This window comes from Lipotes vexillifer, unplaced genomic scaffold, assembly GCF_000442215.2.
Source record: "Lipotes vexillifer unplaced genomic scaffold, Lipotes_vexillifer_v1.1 scaffold1852, whole genome shotgun sequence".
Lineage (NCBI taxonomy): Eukaryota > Metazoa > Chordata > Mammalia > Artiodactyla > Lipotidae > Lipotes > Lipotes vexillifer.
The window spans coordinates 178,077-196,157 of NW_006798778.1; the positions used below are offsets into that span (position 1 = coordinate 178,077).

Genomic DNA, 18,081 nt, shown 5'->3' on the forward strand with positions numbered 1-18,081 from the left:
GGGGCACGAACCCGTGTCCCCTGCATCGGCAGGCGGACTCTCAACCACTGCGCCACCAGGGAAGCCCCTTGACTTTCTTAAGTTCCATAGAGGAACAGTCTTACCGGGATTGATAGTTCACTAACAGATTTTTAATGAATTCTTTGCTCATTTCTCCTTTTTCTCTTTTCACAAAAGGAGCTGGTGGCTGGTCTCCACTTGTGTCAAACAAATACCAGTGGTTGCAGATTGACCTTGGAGAGAGAATGGAGATCACCGCTGTGGCCACCCAAGGGGGATATGGGAGCTCCAACTGGGTGACCAGCTACCTCCTAATGTTCAGTGACAGTGGCAGGAACTGGAAACAGTATCGACAAGAGGACAGTATCTGGGTATGTTTCTTCAACAGAGTTCATAGCCTCTCAGAGAGAGAAGTAGAGTCATCCCTACATGCTGTTTACGAATCTCTTAAACTAAGTTTAGAAACAGAATCTTCAGAATTACTTAGAAAACATTTTTCAAGAGGAAATGTATTACTATTCATTTTCTAATACATTTTATGATTTAATTTATGAAAATACTAAAGGTAAACTTATTTCACAGAGTCCTCAGAAATTGAAAAAAAAATCTCATTAGTGCACTAAATAGTGTAGAAGTTAAAGAAAGAAACTAAACCTATATGAAAAAAATTTTAAGTTTTGTTCAATAACATAGTAGTTTTGCGTTGTCTTTATTTAAGTTTGTTGAAAAGAATTTATTGCTTTTATTTCTTCTGATGACTGAGATTTATGAATTAATCTCTCTAGTCTATGGAGGTTTTTATGTATAATATTTGGAATAGTTATATATGTATTTTATATATACACACACATATATGATTTATATATAAACCATTCTCTAGTCTTTGAAGTGTGTAAGATGCTGTGTTTTGTGGACAGGGCACAGCTCCTGTAAGGGAGACTGACAAGGAGGCCATTTGTAATAAAGTGGGTGGTATTTGTAGTTGACTGATGGTGTATAAACACCCAATGGAAGAGGGAAGCTAAAGGAAGTTTGCTTGGTGGTGATGAAAGGACTTCTTTTTTTAGTGTAGAAAAGTATTGGTTTGGATCTTATGTGGGCCAGGGACAGCATGCTGCAATCAAAGAACTGTGTTTTTTTTGGTTTTTAATTTTCCTCTGACTGAGCTGCTGGAACCAGAGAAAATGAGTAACTTAATGAAGCATCATTCTTAGCACACAGATAATTTGGAGGCCTATCTGGGCACATAATGATAATTTTGTTTGATCAGTCAATGGCCTCTTTTTTGAAACTTCCTAGAAGTCCGTTATACATGGTACAGTCGTTGAAGAAATGGACTGTGACTTACCTTTGTATCTCTAGAGTTCTTGGTGGTCATCCAGTGCATGTTGATTGATGTAAATTGAATTGAGAAGATGTAGCCCAGCTCGTTCTCAAGCAAGGACAACAGTCAGGCTGGAAGAAGTTTTCTGTAAGCATTTTTAAGAAAACCTGCATTAAAATCCAAAGCAAGTTGCAGTTCTGTATAAGAGCAAGAAAAATTGGATATTATGCTTGAATTAGTTCCATGAAAACCATTCAAAGTAGGGATAAAATAAACAGTAATTATGAACCAATAGCAGTGAAAGCTTAATGAGGTATTTTATTTTAACTAGGTGTTTGGGTTATCTTTTACTCTTTTTTTCGAAATAAGCATTGGATTTTAAACTAGATAAATGGCGGCTAATTCGTGCTAATATTTAGCTGTGTTAGGTAAGATGTATGTTTTTGATATTAAAAAAATTTTTAATCTTAACTGACAATTGTTTTTCATAGATCAAGCTTGAGGAAAGCGAAAGCCTAGATAGTGCTATTTGTCTTTTTCACTTACTTATTAAAGGTGAGGTGCTCAGGGTGCAACAGTGACGTGAATGATATCCTTAACTAGTCCAAAGCAATCAATGTAAAGACAAACGGCATCGATCACAATTACCTGGCTAGGTAACATTGTTTTTTAGACTGTGCTATCATTTGTTGGTTTACTCATTGTTTTCCCCTTTGGTGTGTGAGCACCCTGGAAATAGAGGCTCTACCTTCCAACCTGTCATCCCAGTATCCCCAGTCTTAACAGTACCTGGCATGTTGCCTGCAATTACTAAATGTTTGTTGAATGAATGAATGAATGAGGGAAAGAGGAAATGAGAGCAGTGGTCTGCTTAGGAAAGGGATCCCCTCTGTAGCCCCCCCATAGATGGAGGGTCTGGACTAAAAGTGACCCCTTCCTCCACCCATCAACTCCTCCTTTTAGTACATTTATATTGTACCAGGTTAATGTACTTTAGAGTTAGAAGGCTACATTTCTCTCTCCCCTATACATTTTGAACTTTTTCATGGGAAAAGGTTTATCTTTCTCATCTTTGCATTTCCAGCACTCAACACCCAGTGTGGCACATCACTAGTTGAGTAAATTAGTGAAAAAAAAAATCAATCAATCAATGAATAGATTTGACTACATTGATCTCCTAATCTGTGCCTAACTTTGTACGAAATTCTGTATTAAAAGAGCTCAGAGTGAGAGAGTGGCACGGACATATATACACTACCAAATGTAAAATAGATAGCGAGTGGGAAGCAGCCACATAGCACAGGGAGATCAGCTCGGTGCTTTGTGACCACCTAGAAGGGTGGGGTAGGGAGGGTGGGTGGGAGGGAGACGCAAGAGGGACGACATATGGGAACATATGTATATGTATAACTGATTCACTTCGTTATAAAGCAGAAACTAACACACCATTGTAAAACAATTATACTCCAATAAAGATGTTAAGAAAAAAAGAGTTAATGTTGTTGAAAAGATAAAAAACATCAGAACAAACCAAAGAGTGAGTCAGAGGAGCGTGCAAATGTGTGGTACAGACTCCTAGGGCTTTGGAAATTGACAGAATATGGAGATCACTGTAGAATGAATTTGTCAAGAAAAGCAGGGCTTACATGGGTGTTGAAAAAAGCATTAAAACTTAGATTATGGAAGGATTAAGGAAGCAATTCCAGGAAGCTGGAAAAGTGTGAACAAAAGAATGGACATTGGCATTACCCAGAAATATGGTTTCCCATGTAGTAACCAGTGAGACTGTGGTCAGAATGGACTATCAAGTTTGGTAAGGACCGGACTATAATTTTGAATATGATAAAGAAAGTAGATGAATGTCAGGATCAGAATTGAGACTTGGTGCAGCTGGTGCCATGGCCACACATAAAACGGGTAAGGTTATGGTGTAGGTAAAACAGCCTCAAATCTTCAAACTTTGTTGATATATGTAGACACACACACACACACACACACACACACACACACACACACTCATGCTACCTGTTCATCCCAGATAGGCTAATAGTTCTATTTTTACCCCAGAGTTACTCAGGTCCCACTGTGAGGGAAGCTCCCTCTCTGTGAATCTGTAATTGCCAACGCAGGAAAAATGAAACACAGCGAATTGTGGCCTGGCTCTTGACATTTTCACCTGGTATAACACAGATCACTTTAATTTGTTTTTTGGTTTTTATTTTTAGCCAAAGAACAATTTTTAATTGTCACATTTTACAAATGTGTTTCCTAGCTTTTTTTTTTTGCCCAGTTTTTCTAGATATTATGGGATGTATCCAAATTATACAAAACTTGCCAGTTTTCTTTCAGAGCTTCACAGTCTGCTCCAGATGATACAAATAAATCTGTGAAAGGGAGTTAGGAAACGCCTAAGGCATTATACGAGTATGTGATGGAAACAGGAAGAAAAGGAAGTTGTTACAAGTTTAGAGACAAATAAAATAAATCCCATCAATATGGATGGAAATGCTGCCGTGAGGATTCCTCATTCTCCCTTTATTTATTCCTCTTCAAGCACTAGAGAGAACAGTGATTTCTATATATCTGAAAGAATTAATCAAATGCCCTGCTGCTTTTTACAAATAATCTTTAAAAAGAAAGGCAAAATGTTTTGTTATCTGTGTGGCCATGCATATATTTAATAGAACTGTAAACTTGAGAGATATATGATATTTTAAAAAATTATTCTTTGGAATAAAATTTATAGTCCAGTGCTCACAAATGTAATTTATACAAAGTACTCTACTAGATAGCATATAAATATTTTACAAAAACTTAGAAATGCAAGCTACTGAAATTGTTCCTCTCAAATTGAAGACAAAATAAATTCTCTCAACATCCATGATCAAAAGACTTTTCAGCCAGTTTAGTGTAAATGATTGGAAAAGGAAATGTAAGGTATAATTTTCACTCATCTAGGAACAATTGCTGAAACTTCATGAAACGAACATCTTAGAAATTATTTTAAGCAAATCAACATGTGCAGGAACTTTACAGCCGAACTATACAAATTCTCTCTGATATATGCTCAAGCTTCTTTTACGCTGCAGACTATAAGGGCAAGGAATGGGATGGTACGAATTTTATGAATTATTTAAGTAAATATGATTGTTATGCACGGTAGTTTACTTTTTTTTTAATGTGTCAGGTGCTTTTTTTTTTTAACATCTTTGTTGGAATATACTTGCTTTACAATGGTGTGTTAGTTTCTGCCGTATAACAAAGTGAATCAGCTATACATATACATATATCCCCATATCTCCGCCCTCTGGATTTCAATTGTATCTGATTTTTCAAACAAAAAACCCCATACTTTCATATTAGCATATTTCTAAAGTTAGTATAACTATTTTTTAATTAGAAGTGCTGAGTGTCGTGGTTCTGGGTTTGGCTGGTGAAAGACACGGAGCCCCTATGACAACTATAGTCAATTAGACATAAGCATCACCTGTCACAAAATATTCACAACATTATTATCACTGTGAATGATTGAGTTGTCAACTCCATAAGCCAGACAGGGCAGAAGCACCACCTGCAAATATTTTAACATGTATTTATCTCCAGTCAAATAAATAGGTGACTGAGAGCATTTAATAGGAAACCCAAGGAGGCAGAAATACGAGTGGGAGGTGTGTGGTAAGACTGGTGGACTCCTCGCCTTGTGAGGCGCACCTTCCTAGACTTTTCCCTATGTTATTCTAGTATTCTGAGCCTTCAGAAGTCATGTGTGGTGATGTAAAGTGTAACAGTGCTGATGCTGTGTATGTTGTCAACATGTCAAGTCATCAAGCATAATACTTTGCAATTCTTGGCTCAGTACTTGGGGAAATGCCTGGAGGGTGCCTTAAGCTGCTTCAGCCTTTCAACACTGCCTCTACTTGAGTGCCAAAAAGATGTTTTTATTGGAGGTCTATTTTATTAGTCTTTATCCACAGGGAATCTCCTGTTTACATTTCTATTTAACTGTAAGTTCTCCGCCCTTTTGAAAATGATTAACCTAGGAGTGCATGGTTAAAGGTGGCTGCATTGAGGTTTTTAATGTGACATCAATCATGAATCAGAACGGTTTGCTAGGCGCCTTCTCTATCAAGCAGCATGGTTTATTTCACCTCCTCGCATCTGTGCTCATTCTGTAACATGTTATGTCAGTCCCTTCTCATAAACTTCTTGGGCACATGTATATTGGAACTTTACATCAATATATAATATACAAAAATGTATATGAACTCCTGTGAGCTGTGGAAACATATATGCAGTGATATAAGATAAATGGTAATGTTGCTTCACATTCTTCCAATTGATCTGTCCCTAAGCCAGCAAAATAAAAATAATTTGAAGAGAGTGATTAGAGTTAGCAGGAGATTTGATTTGGTGCCCTCTTCAGAGTGCACAGTCACATCCAGATTATTCTCAAATCATCAACCAGAGGATGGCATGTTTTAAAAACATTTTACAACTTGTATCTCACATTCTACCGTGTGACAGTACCATGACCAGATATCACCCTCTTTTCTCCTTTCTTGCTGTGATGCAGTGTTGTAGATGTCTGCTTCTAACTTTTCTCATTCCCCAGTCCCAAGAAGCTACATATGGAGATCCTCTCTCTGGGAAGCAATTCTGTCCTTTTGAAATGTTTCTTTTTTACATCTTCATTGGAGTATAATTGCTTTACAGTGTTGTGTTTCTGCTGTATAGCAAAGTGAATCAACTATATGCATACATATATCCCCATATGCCCTCCCTCTTGAGCCTCCCTCCCACACTCCCTATCCCACCCCACTAGGTGGTCACAAAGCACCGAGCTGATCTCCCTGCGCTATGCGGCTGCTTCCCACAAGCTAGCTATTTTACGTTTGGTAGTGTATCTATGTCAGTGCCACTCTCTCACTTCATCCCAGCTTACCCTTCCCCCTCCCTGTGTCCTCATGTCCATTCTCTACGTCTTCATCTTTATTCCTGTCCTGCCCCAAGGTCATCAGAACCATTTTTTTTTTAGAGCCATATATATGTGTTAGCATACTGTATTTGTCTTTCTCTTTCTGACTTATTTCACTCTGTATGACAGACTCTGTGTCCATCCACCTCACTACAAATAACTCAATTTCGTTTCTTTTAATGGCTGAGTAATATGCCATTGTATATATGTGCCACATCTTCTTTATCCATTCATCTGTCGGTGGACACTTAGGTTGCTTCCATGTCCTGGCTATTGTAAATAGTGCTGCAGTGAACAGTGTGGTACATGTCTCTTTCTGAATTATGGCTTTCTTAGGATATATGCCCAGTAGTGGGATTGCTGGGTCATATGGTAATACTATTTTTAGTTTTTTAGGGAACCTCCATACTGTTCTCCATAGTGGCAGTATCAATTTACATTCCTACCAACAGTGCAGGAGGGTTCCCTTTTCTCCACACCCTCTCCAGCATTTATTGTGTCTAGATTTTTTGATGATGGCCATTCTGACAGGTGTGAGGTGATACCTTATTGTGGGTTTGATTTGCATTTCTCTAATGATTAGTGATTTTAAGCATCCTTTCATGTGTTTGTGGGCAATCTGCTTATCTTCTTTGGAGAAATGTCTATTTAGGTCTTCTGCCCATTTTTGGATTGGGTTGTTTGTTTTTTTGATATTGAGCTGCATGAGCTGCTTGTAAATTTTGGAGATTAATCCTTTGCCAGTTGCTTCATTTGCAAATATTTTCTCCCATTCTGAGGGATGTCTTTTCATCTTGTTTATGTTTTCCTTTGCTATGCAAAAGCTTTTAAGTGTCATTAGGTCTGATTTATTTTTCTTTTTATTTCCATTACTCTAGAAGGTGGGTCAAAAAAGGGTCTTGCTGTGATTTATGTCATAGAGTGTTCTGCCTGTGTTTTCCTCTAAGAGCTTTATAGTGTCTGGCCTTATATTTAGCTCTTTAATCCATTTTGAGTTTATTTTTGTGTATGGTGTTAGGGAGTGTTCTAATTTCATTCTTTTACATGTAGCTGTCCAGTTTTCCCAGCACCACTTATTGAAGAGGCTGTCTTTTCTCCATTGTATATTCTTGCCTCCGTTGTCAAAGATAAGGTGACCATATGTGTGTGGGTTTATCTCTGGGCTTTCTATCCTGTTCCATTGATCTATATTTCTGTTTTTGTGCCAGTACCATAATGTCTTGATTACTGTAGCTCTGTAGTATGGTCTGAAGTCAGAGAGCCTGATTCCTCCAGCTCTGTTTTTCTATCTCAAGATTGCTTTGACTATTCGGGGTCTCTTGTGCTTCCATACAAATTGTGAAATTTTTTGTTCTAGTTCTGTGAAAAATGCCACTGGTAGTTTGATAGGAATTGCATTGAATCTGTAGATTGCTTTGGGTAGTAGAGTCATTTTCACGATGTTGATTCTTCCAACCCAAGAATGTGTTATATCTCTCCATCTGTTTGTATCATCTTTAATTTCTTTCATCAGCTCCTTATAGTTTTCTGCATGCAGGTCTTTTGTCTCCTTAGATAGGTTTATTCCTAGGTATTTTATTTTTGTTGCAATGGTTAATGGAAGTGTTTCCTTAATTTCACTTTCAGATTTTTCATTGTTAGTGTATAGGAATGCAAGAGATTTCTGTGCATTAATTTTGTATCCTGCTACTTTACCAAATTCACTGATTAGCTATAGTAGTTTTCTGGTAGCATCTTTAGGATTCTCTATATATAGTATCATGTCATCTGCAAACAGTGACACTTTTACTTTTCCGATTTGGATTCCTTTTATTTCTTTTTCTTCTCTGATTGCCATGGCTAAAACTTCCAAAACTGTGTTGAATAATAGTGGTGAGAGTGGGCACCCTTGTCTTGTTCCTGATCTTAGAGGAAATGGTTTCAGTTTTTCACCGTTGAGAGTGATGCTGGCTGTGGGTTTGTCATATACAGCCTTTATTATGTTGTGTTAGGTTCCCTCTGTGCCCACTTTCTGAAGAGTTTTTATCATAAATGGGTGCTGAATTTTATCAAAAGCTTTTTTGCATCTATTGAGATGATCATTTGGTTTTTATCCTTCAGTTTGTTAATATGGTGTATCACATTGATTGATCTGTGTATATTCAAGAATCCTTGCATTCTGGGATAGACCCCACTTGATCATGGTGTATGATCCTTTTCATGTGCTGTTGGATTCTGTTTGCTAGTATTTTGTTGAGGATTTTAGCATCTGTGTTCATCAGGATATTGGCCTGTAGCTTTCTTTTTTTGTGACATCTTTGTCTGGTCCTGGGCTTTTGTTTGTTATAAGATTTTTAATCACAATGTCAATTTCAGTGCTTGTGATTGGTCTGTTTATATTTTCCATTTCTTCCTGGTTCAGTCTTGGAAGGTTGCATTTTTCTAAGAATTTGTCCATTTTTTCCACGTTGTCCATTTTATTGGCATACAGCTGCTTGTAGTAATCTCCCATGATCCTTTGTATTTCTGCAGTGTCAGTTGTTGCTTTTCCTTTTTCATTTCTAATTCTGTTGATTTGAGTCTTCTTCCTTTGTTTCCTGATGAGTCTGGCTAATGGTTTATCAATTTCGTTTATCTTCTCAAAGCACCAGCTTTTAGTTTTATTGATCTTTGCTACTGCTTCCTTCATTTCTTTTCATTTTTTTCTGATCTGATCTTTATGATTCTTTCCTTCTGCTTACTTTTTGTTGTTGTTGTTCTTCTTTCTCTGATTGCTTTAGGTGTAAGCTTATGTTGTTTATTTGAGGTTTTTTTTGTTTCTTGAGGTAGGACTGTATTGCTATAAAGTTCCCTCTTAAAACTGCTTTTGCTGCATCCCTTAAGTTTTGGGTTGTCATGTGTTCAGTGTCATTTGTTTCTAGGTATTTTTTGATTTTCTCTTTGATTTCTTCAGTGATCTCTTGGTTATTTAGTAGCATATTGTTTAGCCTCCATGTGTTTGTACTTTTTATCTGTACTGTTTAGCCTCCATGTGTTTTTATTTTTTTCCTGTAATTGATATCTAGTCTCATAGCATTGTGGTCAGAAAAGATACTTGATACGACTTCAGTTTTCTTCAATTTACCAAGGCTTTATTTGTGACCCAGGATATGGTCTTATCCTGGAGAATGTTCCATGTGCACTTGAGAAGAAAGTGTATTCTGTTATTTTTGGCTGGAATGTCCTATAAATATCAATTAATTCTGAAATGTTTCTTTATCGCTCTTCAAGACTCAATCAGTTAGGTCTTCTAAAAGACTGGTGCATGAGTGTCTCTTTCCTTTTTTACATTTTTAATTTTCAAACTTGTCAAACATAATTCAGTCAGATCAGAGGCTAGAAAAATATATAAAGCTAGAAAGGAGGTGTGACTTGGCATTGATACAATAATTCCTTAAAAATCTAAGTGAATCATCTTACTACTTTAAAAAAGATAATTAAATAAATTGTGTGCCTAACAATAAAATTAATTTTTAAAACCAGTAATATATATTCCTACTTATAAATAACTAGGTAGACAATATAAAAGAAATACATAGTCCACTTATAATAGAGCCAAAAATTAATAAATATCAAAGAAAAAGCTTAAAGGAATTATAAGAGATATATGAAAATAATATTTAGAATATTACTAAAGGACATAAAAGAAGATGAATAAATGTGAGGACATATCTATCTGAAATAGAAAACAATATTATGAAGCTATTCATTCTACCGAAAATAACTCAAAAAAGTGAAATCAGGGGCTTCCCTGGTGGTGCAGTGGTTGAGAGTCCGCCTGCCGATGCAGGGGACACGGGTTCGTGCCCCAGTCCAGGAAGATCCCACATGCCATGGAGCGGCTGGGCCCGTGAGCCATGGCTGCTGAGCCTGCGGGTCCGGAGCCTGTGCTCCACAACGGGAGAGGCCACAACAGTGAGAGGCCCGCGTAACTCAAAAAAAAAAAAAAAAGTGAAATCATTCTGAATTTCATATATAAATAGTGAATATGAGAAAATAGCTGTTAGCAAAGATAACAGTAGTAAGGAGAATCTACATATTAGGAAAATTTTACAAATCTGTGTTAATTAAAACATGTTTATACTTGCACATTAAAACATAGTGGAAGAACAAAATAGAACATCCATTAACAAATCCAAATACATTTAGGGATTTTCCTACAATAGAGGAATGAAAATATGTGAGGGAATGTAAATTAGTCAATATGGAACTTGGTAAGCCATAGCTCCTAGAAAAATAAATACTAACATTTTTATATCAAAATAGATTCTTGATTAATTGAATATTTAAAAACAATACAGACACACAAACAGAAGTATTAAAAGAACTCTCAGGACAATGTATAGATACACATATAATATTGGAAGCGTGTGTCTTTCTAAGCTAGAGAGCCAAACCCAGATGCCACAGGGGAGAAGGTGAAAAATTGGATAATATTTTCAAAGCTGTATGAAAAAAAAAGAGTATAAACGACATTAAAAGAAAAAGTATAAATTTTTGGAAAATATTTCTAGCCTAAATGATGGCAATGCCCACTTTGATTATTAGCAGCAGTGGTCTTGGGTTAAGATTGATATTCAGACTGCCTATGATTGAATAGACTTCTTTCATCTACAAGTATACTTAGGCTTCAGAAAGGATCAAGGACAAGCAACAGCATAATGGGTGCTCAGTTATGCTGAACAGGTTCTAAGTATCTCAACAACTTGAACTGGGATAAACATGGTCACAATGGAGGAGACTGAGTGGGTGGGACCACCACAGACCAGGACAGCCATCAGCTCCAGGGGCACTTCAGTTTTTATACCTTGCTAATGATGTAACTCCTCAGAGATATGTGTCAGCCCCATTCTCTGGTGCATCTGCATCTCATCATTCCCAGGTTACTCACTGATTACAAGTTATGCCTGTGGTTCCCAAATTTTACTGCCCATTTGAATTCTGATGCCCAGGCAGCATTCATGCCAATTAAATAATATATGGGGGTGGGAACCCAGGTATTGGGTTTTAAAAAGCAGTATCCTGTTTTTCCAGTTTGCTGCAAAGTATGGGAACCATCAGATTACTCAATAAGCAAACTGGACAATCAAGTACATACTCTTTAATACAAAACATAATCAGCAGGATGCTGATTCATCTTAGATCCAGTGTACTCCTATACATTTCTTGAGTATGTGTTGCAAGAAGGATTTGACTAAAGATCAAGGCTAGGTTAAAAAAAAAAAAGCTGGGGTTGGGGAAGGAAGGACTGGGAGTGTGGGATTAGCAAATATAAACTATTATATATAGGATGGGTAAACAACAAGGTCCTACTGTATAGCACAGGGAACTGTGTTCAGTATCCTGTGATAAACCATAATGGAAAAGAATATGAAAAAAAGAATGTCCGTATGTGTATAACTGAGTCACTTTGCTGTACAGCACAGACTGGGTCACAACATTGTAAATCAACTATACTTCAATAAAAAAAAAAAAAAATTAAAAAAGACAAGCTATAAGCCAGATGTTAACTCTGTCCTTCTAATGGGAAAGATCCAATTTCCTTAATATTTATGTCTATGCTGTCCAGTATGGTAGCTGCTAGCTATATAGGGCTATTTAAATTTAAATTAATTAAAATGAAATAAGTTAAAAGTAAAGTTTTTCAGTCATACTAGCCACATTTTAAGTGCTCAGTAGCTATATTAAGCCAGTGGTTACTATATTAGACAGTGCAGATAGAAAACATATCCATCACGACTGAAAAATTCTATTAGCACAGGTACAAAACATTCTTTAAAATTAGTAACAGAAAACAAAGCTTTAGGGGACTTCCCTGGTGATGCAGTGGTTAAGAATCTGCCTGCCAATGCAGGGGGCATGGGTTTAAGCCCTGGTCCGGGAAGATCCCACATGCCGCGGAGCACCTAAGCCTGTGCGCCGCAACTAGTGAACCTGCGCTCTAGAGCCCATGAGCCACAACTACTGAGTCTGTGTGCCACAACTACAGAAGCCTGCGTGCCTAGAGTCCATGCTCTGCAACAAGAGAAGCCACTGCAGTGAAGCCCGTGCACCGCAACAAAGAGTAGTACCTGCTCGCTGCAACTAGGGGAAGCCTGCGTGCAGCAATGAAGACCCAACACAGCCAAAAATAGATAAATAAATTAATTAACTAATTAAAAAACAACAAAAAATACCAAGGCTTTATTTTTTTTTAAAGTAGGCACAATATAAACAGGTAGTTCATAGAAAGGAAAACATGATATATAAATATGTAAAAGTGTCTTCAACCTAATTTAATATTGAAGAAATGCAACACTTCCTAAAAGAGTGAAAGAAATGGGAATTTTGGAACTGCAGTGTTATTTAAGACATTATTTTCAAATTGTGGTATATAACAAGATAATATCTTCTTTAATTTTAATAGCTATGCATTTACTGTAATGACTTTTCTTAAAAATTTTTAAATTGTTACATCAAGTCCATGGTATATTATGGATACTACTGTTTAACACAAGAATAAACTAAAAGTGAATTTTTAAAAGAAGCATTTTAAAAACAAGAAGAATGAATACTTATTAAACACTTAGTATATGCCAGGCACTATTCCACTATTCTACATGCATTATATATTGATTTATACTAATATATATATATATATATGTATATATATTCAATTAATTTTCACAATCCGGTGACTTAGGTACTATGATAACGCCTAGAGCGTGTATAAGAAAACTGAGGGATGATGAGATTATTTTCCCATGGCCACACACCTGGATGGGGCAAGATTTTGACCCCCAGTAATCTGGTTTAAGTATCCTCTATGCTATATGTTCAAGTATCATGTGTGTGAAATCAACATTTGGAAGGAGAACTCAACTGATTAAAGGCATGAGAAACATTGCCTTGAGGTATGGGGACAGAGACACTCCCAAACTCTCTTGATGGGAGAATAAATAGATACAGACTCTTTAGAAGGTAGTGAATGTTTTAGTGTGTTGAAGGAAGGGAATCCAAAACAATGTTGGCTAATGCTTTAAATCTATCCAAATATATAATCTACGCCAAAAACCAACTCAAACCAGGGATTTATCCTGCAAGTTCACTTGCACTGTGCAGAAGAAAAGGATGCAAGAATCTTCGTTGCAGCATTGTCCATAGTAGTAAAGTAATATCAATCCAATCTACCGGGAATAGGTCACTTGCTTAAGTAAATTATAGTACCTCTGCACAGTGGAATACTGTATGGCCATCAGAGACAGTTGATGTAAAAATACACTGGCCATTTCTGGTGTGAATTCCAAAAGCAATGTAAAATTTTGAATTGAAGTGTCATTTGATGCTAAAGAATAAATCGTAAGGAGTGAAGGGAAAGATATGGGGACAATGGGTGGAATATATATTTATTTATTAAAAACACAGGCAAAGATTGGATTTATGTGAGGTTTCAAAAGGGATAATCTGGGAGTGAAAGAAACAAAGGATAACACAGAGGAATGGATAGGAAATGATCCAATTATTGTATTTTTAAGAAAAACAGATGATGGATATTTCCCACTTGTATGGCATTATGTTGTAACATTTATTGATAGTATTGAGCCTATGGGAGTTATCAATATATAGCATCATATATTATTTTAATATTTCTTTTAGTAGTTTAAATATACATTTATATTTATATAATGGTTGAGTGACACTTATATGTGCAGCGTGTCATCTAATCTTCGATCATAGAATAGAAAACTACCGTAATTCTGATACTAAATTGGTTTGTGAGTCAGTACTCAGTCAGAAAATCAGAAATTACTCCAGGCATCTGAAACTGCAAAGTCATTCTGGGAAGTTGGTTACAGGTGATGGAAAAGCAGTTGAAAGCAAATCACGTGTGATGTGGTGAGCAACTCAGAGCCTAGCAACAACAAGCAGATGCTATAACTCTTAAGAGTGGAGGGACAGTGAGAAGGTTGTGTTTGCAGAGCTTGTGGCTGACATTGGCCAGATAGTGCTAGATTCGTGGCGAGGCTGCCCAGTAGAAGATTCTGGAAGCAGGGCGTGTCCATGGGGGGAGCAGGAGCCTTGTAAGAGGCTCAGCTGCTACCAAGAAGCTGCCTGTGGCAGAGCAAGAGCAGAGAGGAATATCCTGGCTCCTCCCATCCCCTCACCTGTCAGGCTCTCTCTGGTGCCCAGCAGGAAGCTTGCTAACACAGGGGCCTGGGACTCTCAGCCTCCGTCACTCAGCCCCACCCCTGTGTCTCAGAACAGAGCAGGGAGACAGTGATACATGGTTCTAAGTGAAACAAGCACACGACCAGCACAGCCCTAAGAAGGTATGTTCCTAAGGACAACTCACCTCTATGAACTTCTTTTTCTTACAGACTGAGGTATTGATACTTACTTAGTGATCACTCATTCCTTTCAGTAGTAAAATTGCATGCTTCTCCATCAACCCATAGAGAAAGTCCATCAATAATACCTTGATACTGAAGGAATTGAGATTTAAGATAGTAAGTTCCCACCTAAGTTCATGTTAACTAGAGCCAGATTTATAAAGTTTTTACATTTAGCTCTTTTTCCTCCCAATATCAATGAATATACAAAGCTAGGAAAGAACAGTATTATTTCAAAATATACTGAAGGAAAGGAACTCATGGTGTAGATTAAATCATTGGTTTAGTGTCATGTTTTACACATCATCTACTCTAAGGCAGGAGAACAAAAATAATAAATTATGAATCAGTCCTTTGTTGTTTATCAAAATATGTATTGTAGTTCAGGGTATAGTTTTGCTTTTTATGTGGGAAAGGTAGCATTGCTGTATTTCTCATCAGGCATTTTGCAGATGAGTCCAGGGCTCACTGCAGAGGACCAGGTACAAGAGTGTGTCTGGATTAATACACATTTGTTTTTGCCTCTGGGATGGGGCTATTACACGCATTTGCTGTATGAAAACAGCACGCTGCTGTCTTACTGAAATGTTTCTGCTTGGCTGGCAGACCTGATGGCCCCACCCAACTCCAGATCTGGCACATTTCACTGGCAGCTTCCTCATGTCCCACAGCTCCAATTTCAGACACTTAATTGCCACTCTTGGGACATTCACCAAGGTTTCTTGTATTTTCAGACTTCTCTTCTGGGTCATGCTCTTCATTTATCTGAGGCATGCTTCATCCCTTCCAACTTAGGGCCTTTCAGTCACTTACTTTGTAGTCCAGCCTGCCCCATCACTTCTCCAGTGGTCACCAGCTCATCTCTAGTCTTACTTCCAATGACATCCTCCATAGTGTTATTTCCAAGAAGCGTTTCTGGAGCACTTTGTGTGGTTTGTATAACCTTAATCAACTGAATTTCAAACTCATTCATATATTTTTCATTCTCCTTCACTATACTTACATGTTTTCCTTTGTTCCAAATTTTGTGCTTGACAGAAATACCCAAGTGCTACTGGCTAAAATGCATACTATGTGTACTGAATTCCTAGGAGGTAGGAGATATTCCAAGGCGATAGTAAACATGACTGGAGATAGGACCACCATACTTTTTTGCTAATGTGGTTTAGAGTAGATGTTAATAAAAACGTAATAGTAAAAGGAAACACTTTTGTGATTACTTACTTCAAATCCAAAATACAGTAAACTGGTGATGTGTCTACCAGTTTACAATACAGAGGTCTGTGTGTATACTGAGATGAGGGTATCCATCTGATATTTCGTATAAGTATGTAAAAGAAGAACTCCTAGCCATAAGAACCAGGACTTGAACCATTTCGTTTTTTCCATCCATATTCCCATTTGCCTTTAGGAGTCCTGCCTCTGAGTTGGTATTGTCTAAGACCTTGTCTTTGTATTGTTATCTACATCTTACTCCTTTCAGAAATGTTCATAAAGAATAATCCTTGATTCAGAAGAGCCGTGCTTTAGAAAAGGGTTACAGCATTTGTCCAGAAGTAGCCGTGAGGATAAAAGGAGGAAAACAGGAAGCAAAAATACTAGGAAATATTCTGCAGAGCTGTGTCTGTAAATCAGAGAAATGCAGTTCAAAAGAAATCATATTTGATTGGTATTCTGCAAATGAAAATTTTATTTGGCTTTGAACTCCTATATTCCCTTCTGTGCTTCTTATTGTTATTATTAATCTCTCCTACTGAAAGGTTGTCTTCCTTTTGGAGCCTGGAACATTTTAAGTGCTCAGTAATAGGGTTCTTTTTCAATGAGAGAGAGAGAAGAGAAAAATTGCTGGAGCAGTGAAAAGAGAGATCCTCAGGGAGCAATGGCTTTATTACAATATGTCAGAGTCATCATGAGCTGGGGGTGAGTGGGGAATATAAGTTTCAGGAAAAAAAGCTTGTATTTATTTTAGCAAGTTTGTGGAAAAGTTGCAGAAAATTGTCCCAAGAGCTACAAAGCTATTATGGTAATGGCACTTCCATTTTTTGCACTCTGAAATTTAAATGTAAAAAAACCTTTTTTCAATATGTCACTGTGGAAATAGATTTTTGATCCTTAGATTAGAATAAATACATGAATTAATTAAGCTCACAGTGATATTTATGCTTTCTTAAAAAATTTGCATGTCAAAGATGACAGGTAAATACAAAAACAGCTCTAAATTAGAAAGAAATTGGTCTGTTCAGTCTCTCTCTCTCTCTTTTTTTTTTTTTTTTTTCCATAAAATCAAACTCTTTGGATACATGGCCACACAAACATTGAATTTCCATATGGGATCCTCTCACAGTTTTGGTTTGCACTTTTAAATTCTTAGCCTTTGAGCATTTAATTCGTCTGAGCTGTATACACTTGACTATAGCACAATTTTTTAAAAGATGTTTTCACAAGGAACTACATTTTGTGTGATTACAACACGTCTATATATTCGTGAAATATATTTCTTCTGTTTACTTCTGTTTACAGTCTGCTTAGAACATTGCATAGGGCTTTTTGTACTGGAGTCCTCTGCAACATGGGCATCTACACAACTTTTCACATTGGGGACCACACCGTAGAACAGGGCTGTCTCCTGCCTTTACTCCCCAGAAAGTCCCTGTGAATCATCTCTCCTCTCCTCTCCTGCATTGAAACTCACCATCCCCAGGCTCTGGATTGGAAACAGAATAAATATGACTGGATCTGATAATCTGAGGCAACAGTAGCAAACGCCATCAGCACACTGTCTCAATTTCTGTACCCATGCTTAGGTTGGCTTTCTGGAAACCATGGTTCTATTTCTCTAGTCTGATCCCAGAGTGACTTGAATAGTTGGGATGTCAAACCAGGTCCAGTTCAAAGTACCGGAGCTATAGCATGCAAAAGAAGGAAGAGATGGCAGGCTATGGAGGGCAGTTGAAAAAGTCATCTCTGTCACCAGATTGCATGCCTTCAGATACAGGCACCATCTCTTTCAAGCTGTGTGATTTGGGACAAGTTGCCTTTACCTCGTCTGCAAATTGGGCATAGCAATAATACACGCCTTAAAGAATTTGTGTGAGGGAGGAAGGAAGAGAGAGGAAGAGAGGGAGGGAGGGAGGAAGGGACCTTTGCAGAACTAAATGCAAAAAAAAAAAAAATTAAAAACTCATGCCAAAGGTTTTTTAAAAAATATAAACACCTTTATGAACTTGGCAAAGAATCAGGTGAAGAATAGTATAGATTTTCGATCTGCTGACAATGGCGCCATTCTAAAGAGTTCAGTAGTCAGCGTTTCAGTACTCAGCACACAACTACATAAGGGCTAGAAGGGCTGAAATCTTCAGCGGCAGGCTTTGGATTTTTTTGCTTTTCCCACAGGG

At 37.3% G+C, this 18,081-nt stretch overlaps 1 protein-coding gene across 1 annotated transcript in view; it reads left to right on the forward strand.

The window, feature by feature from the left end:
- LOC103075710 (contactin-associated protein-like 4) overlaps positions 1-18,081 on the forward strand; it is a gene marked incomplete at its 3' end in the record, with an annotated part of 244,633 nt that overhangs the window by 79,454 nt on the left and 147,098 nt on the right. The window contains exon 3 of the mRNA XM_007470921.1: positions 178-371. Coding sequence (XP_007470983.1) covers positions 178-371 — 194 coding nt within the window. The remainder of the gene's footprint in view (positions 1-177; positions 372-18,081) is intronic.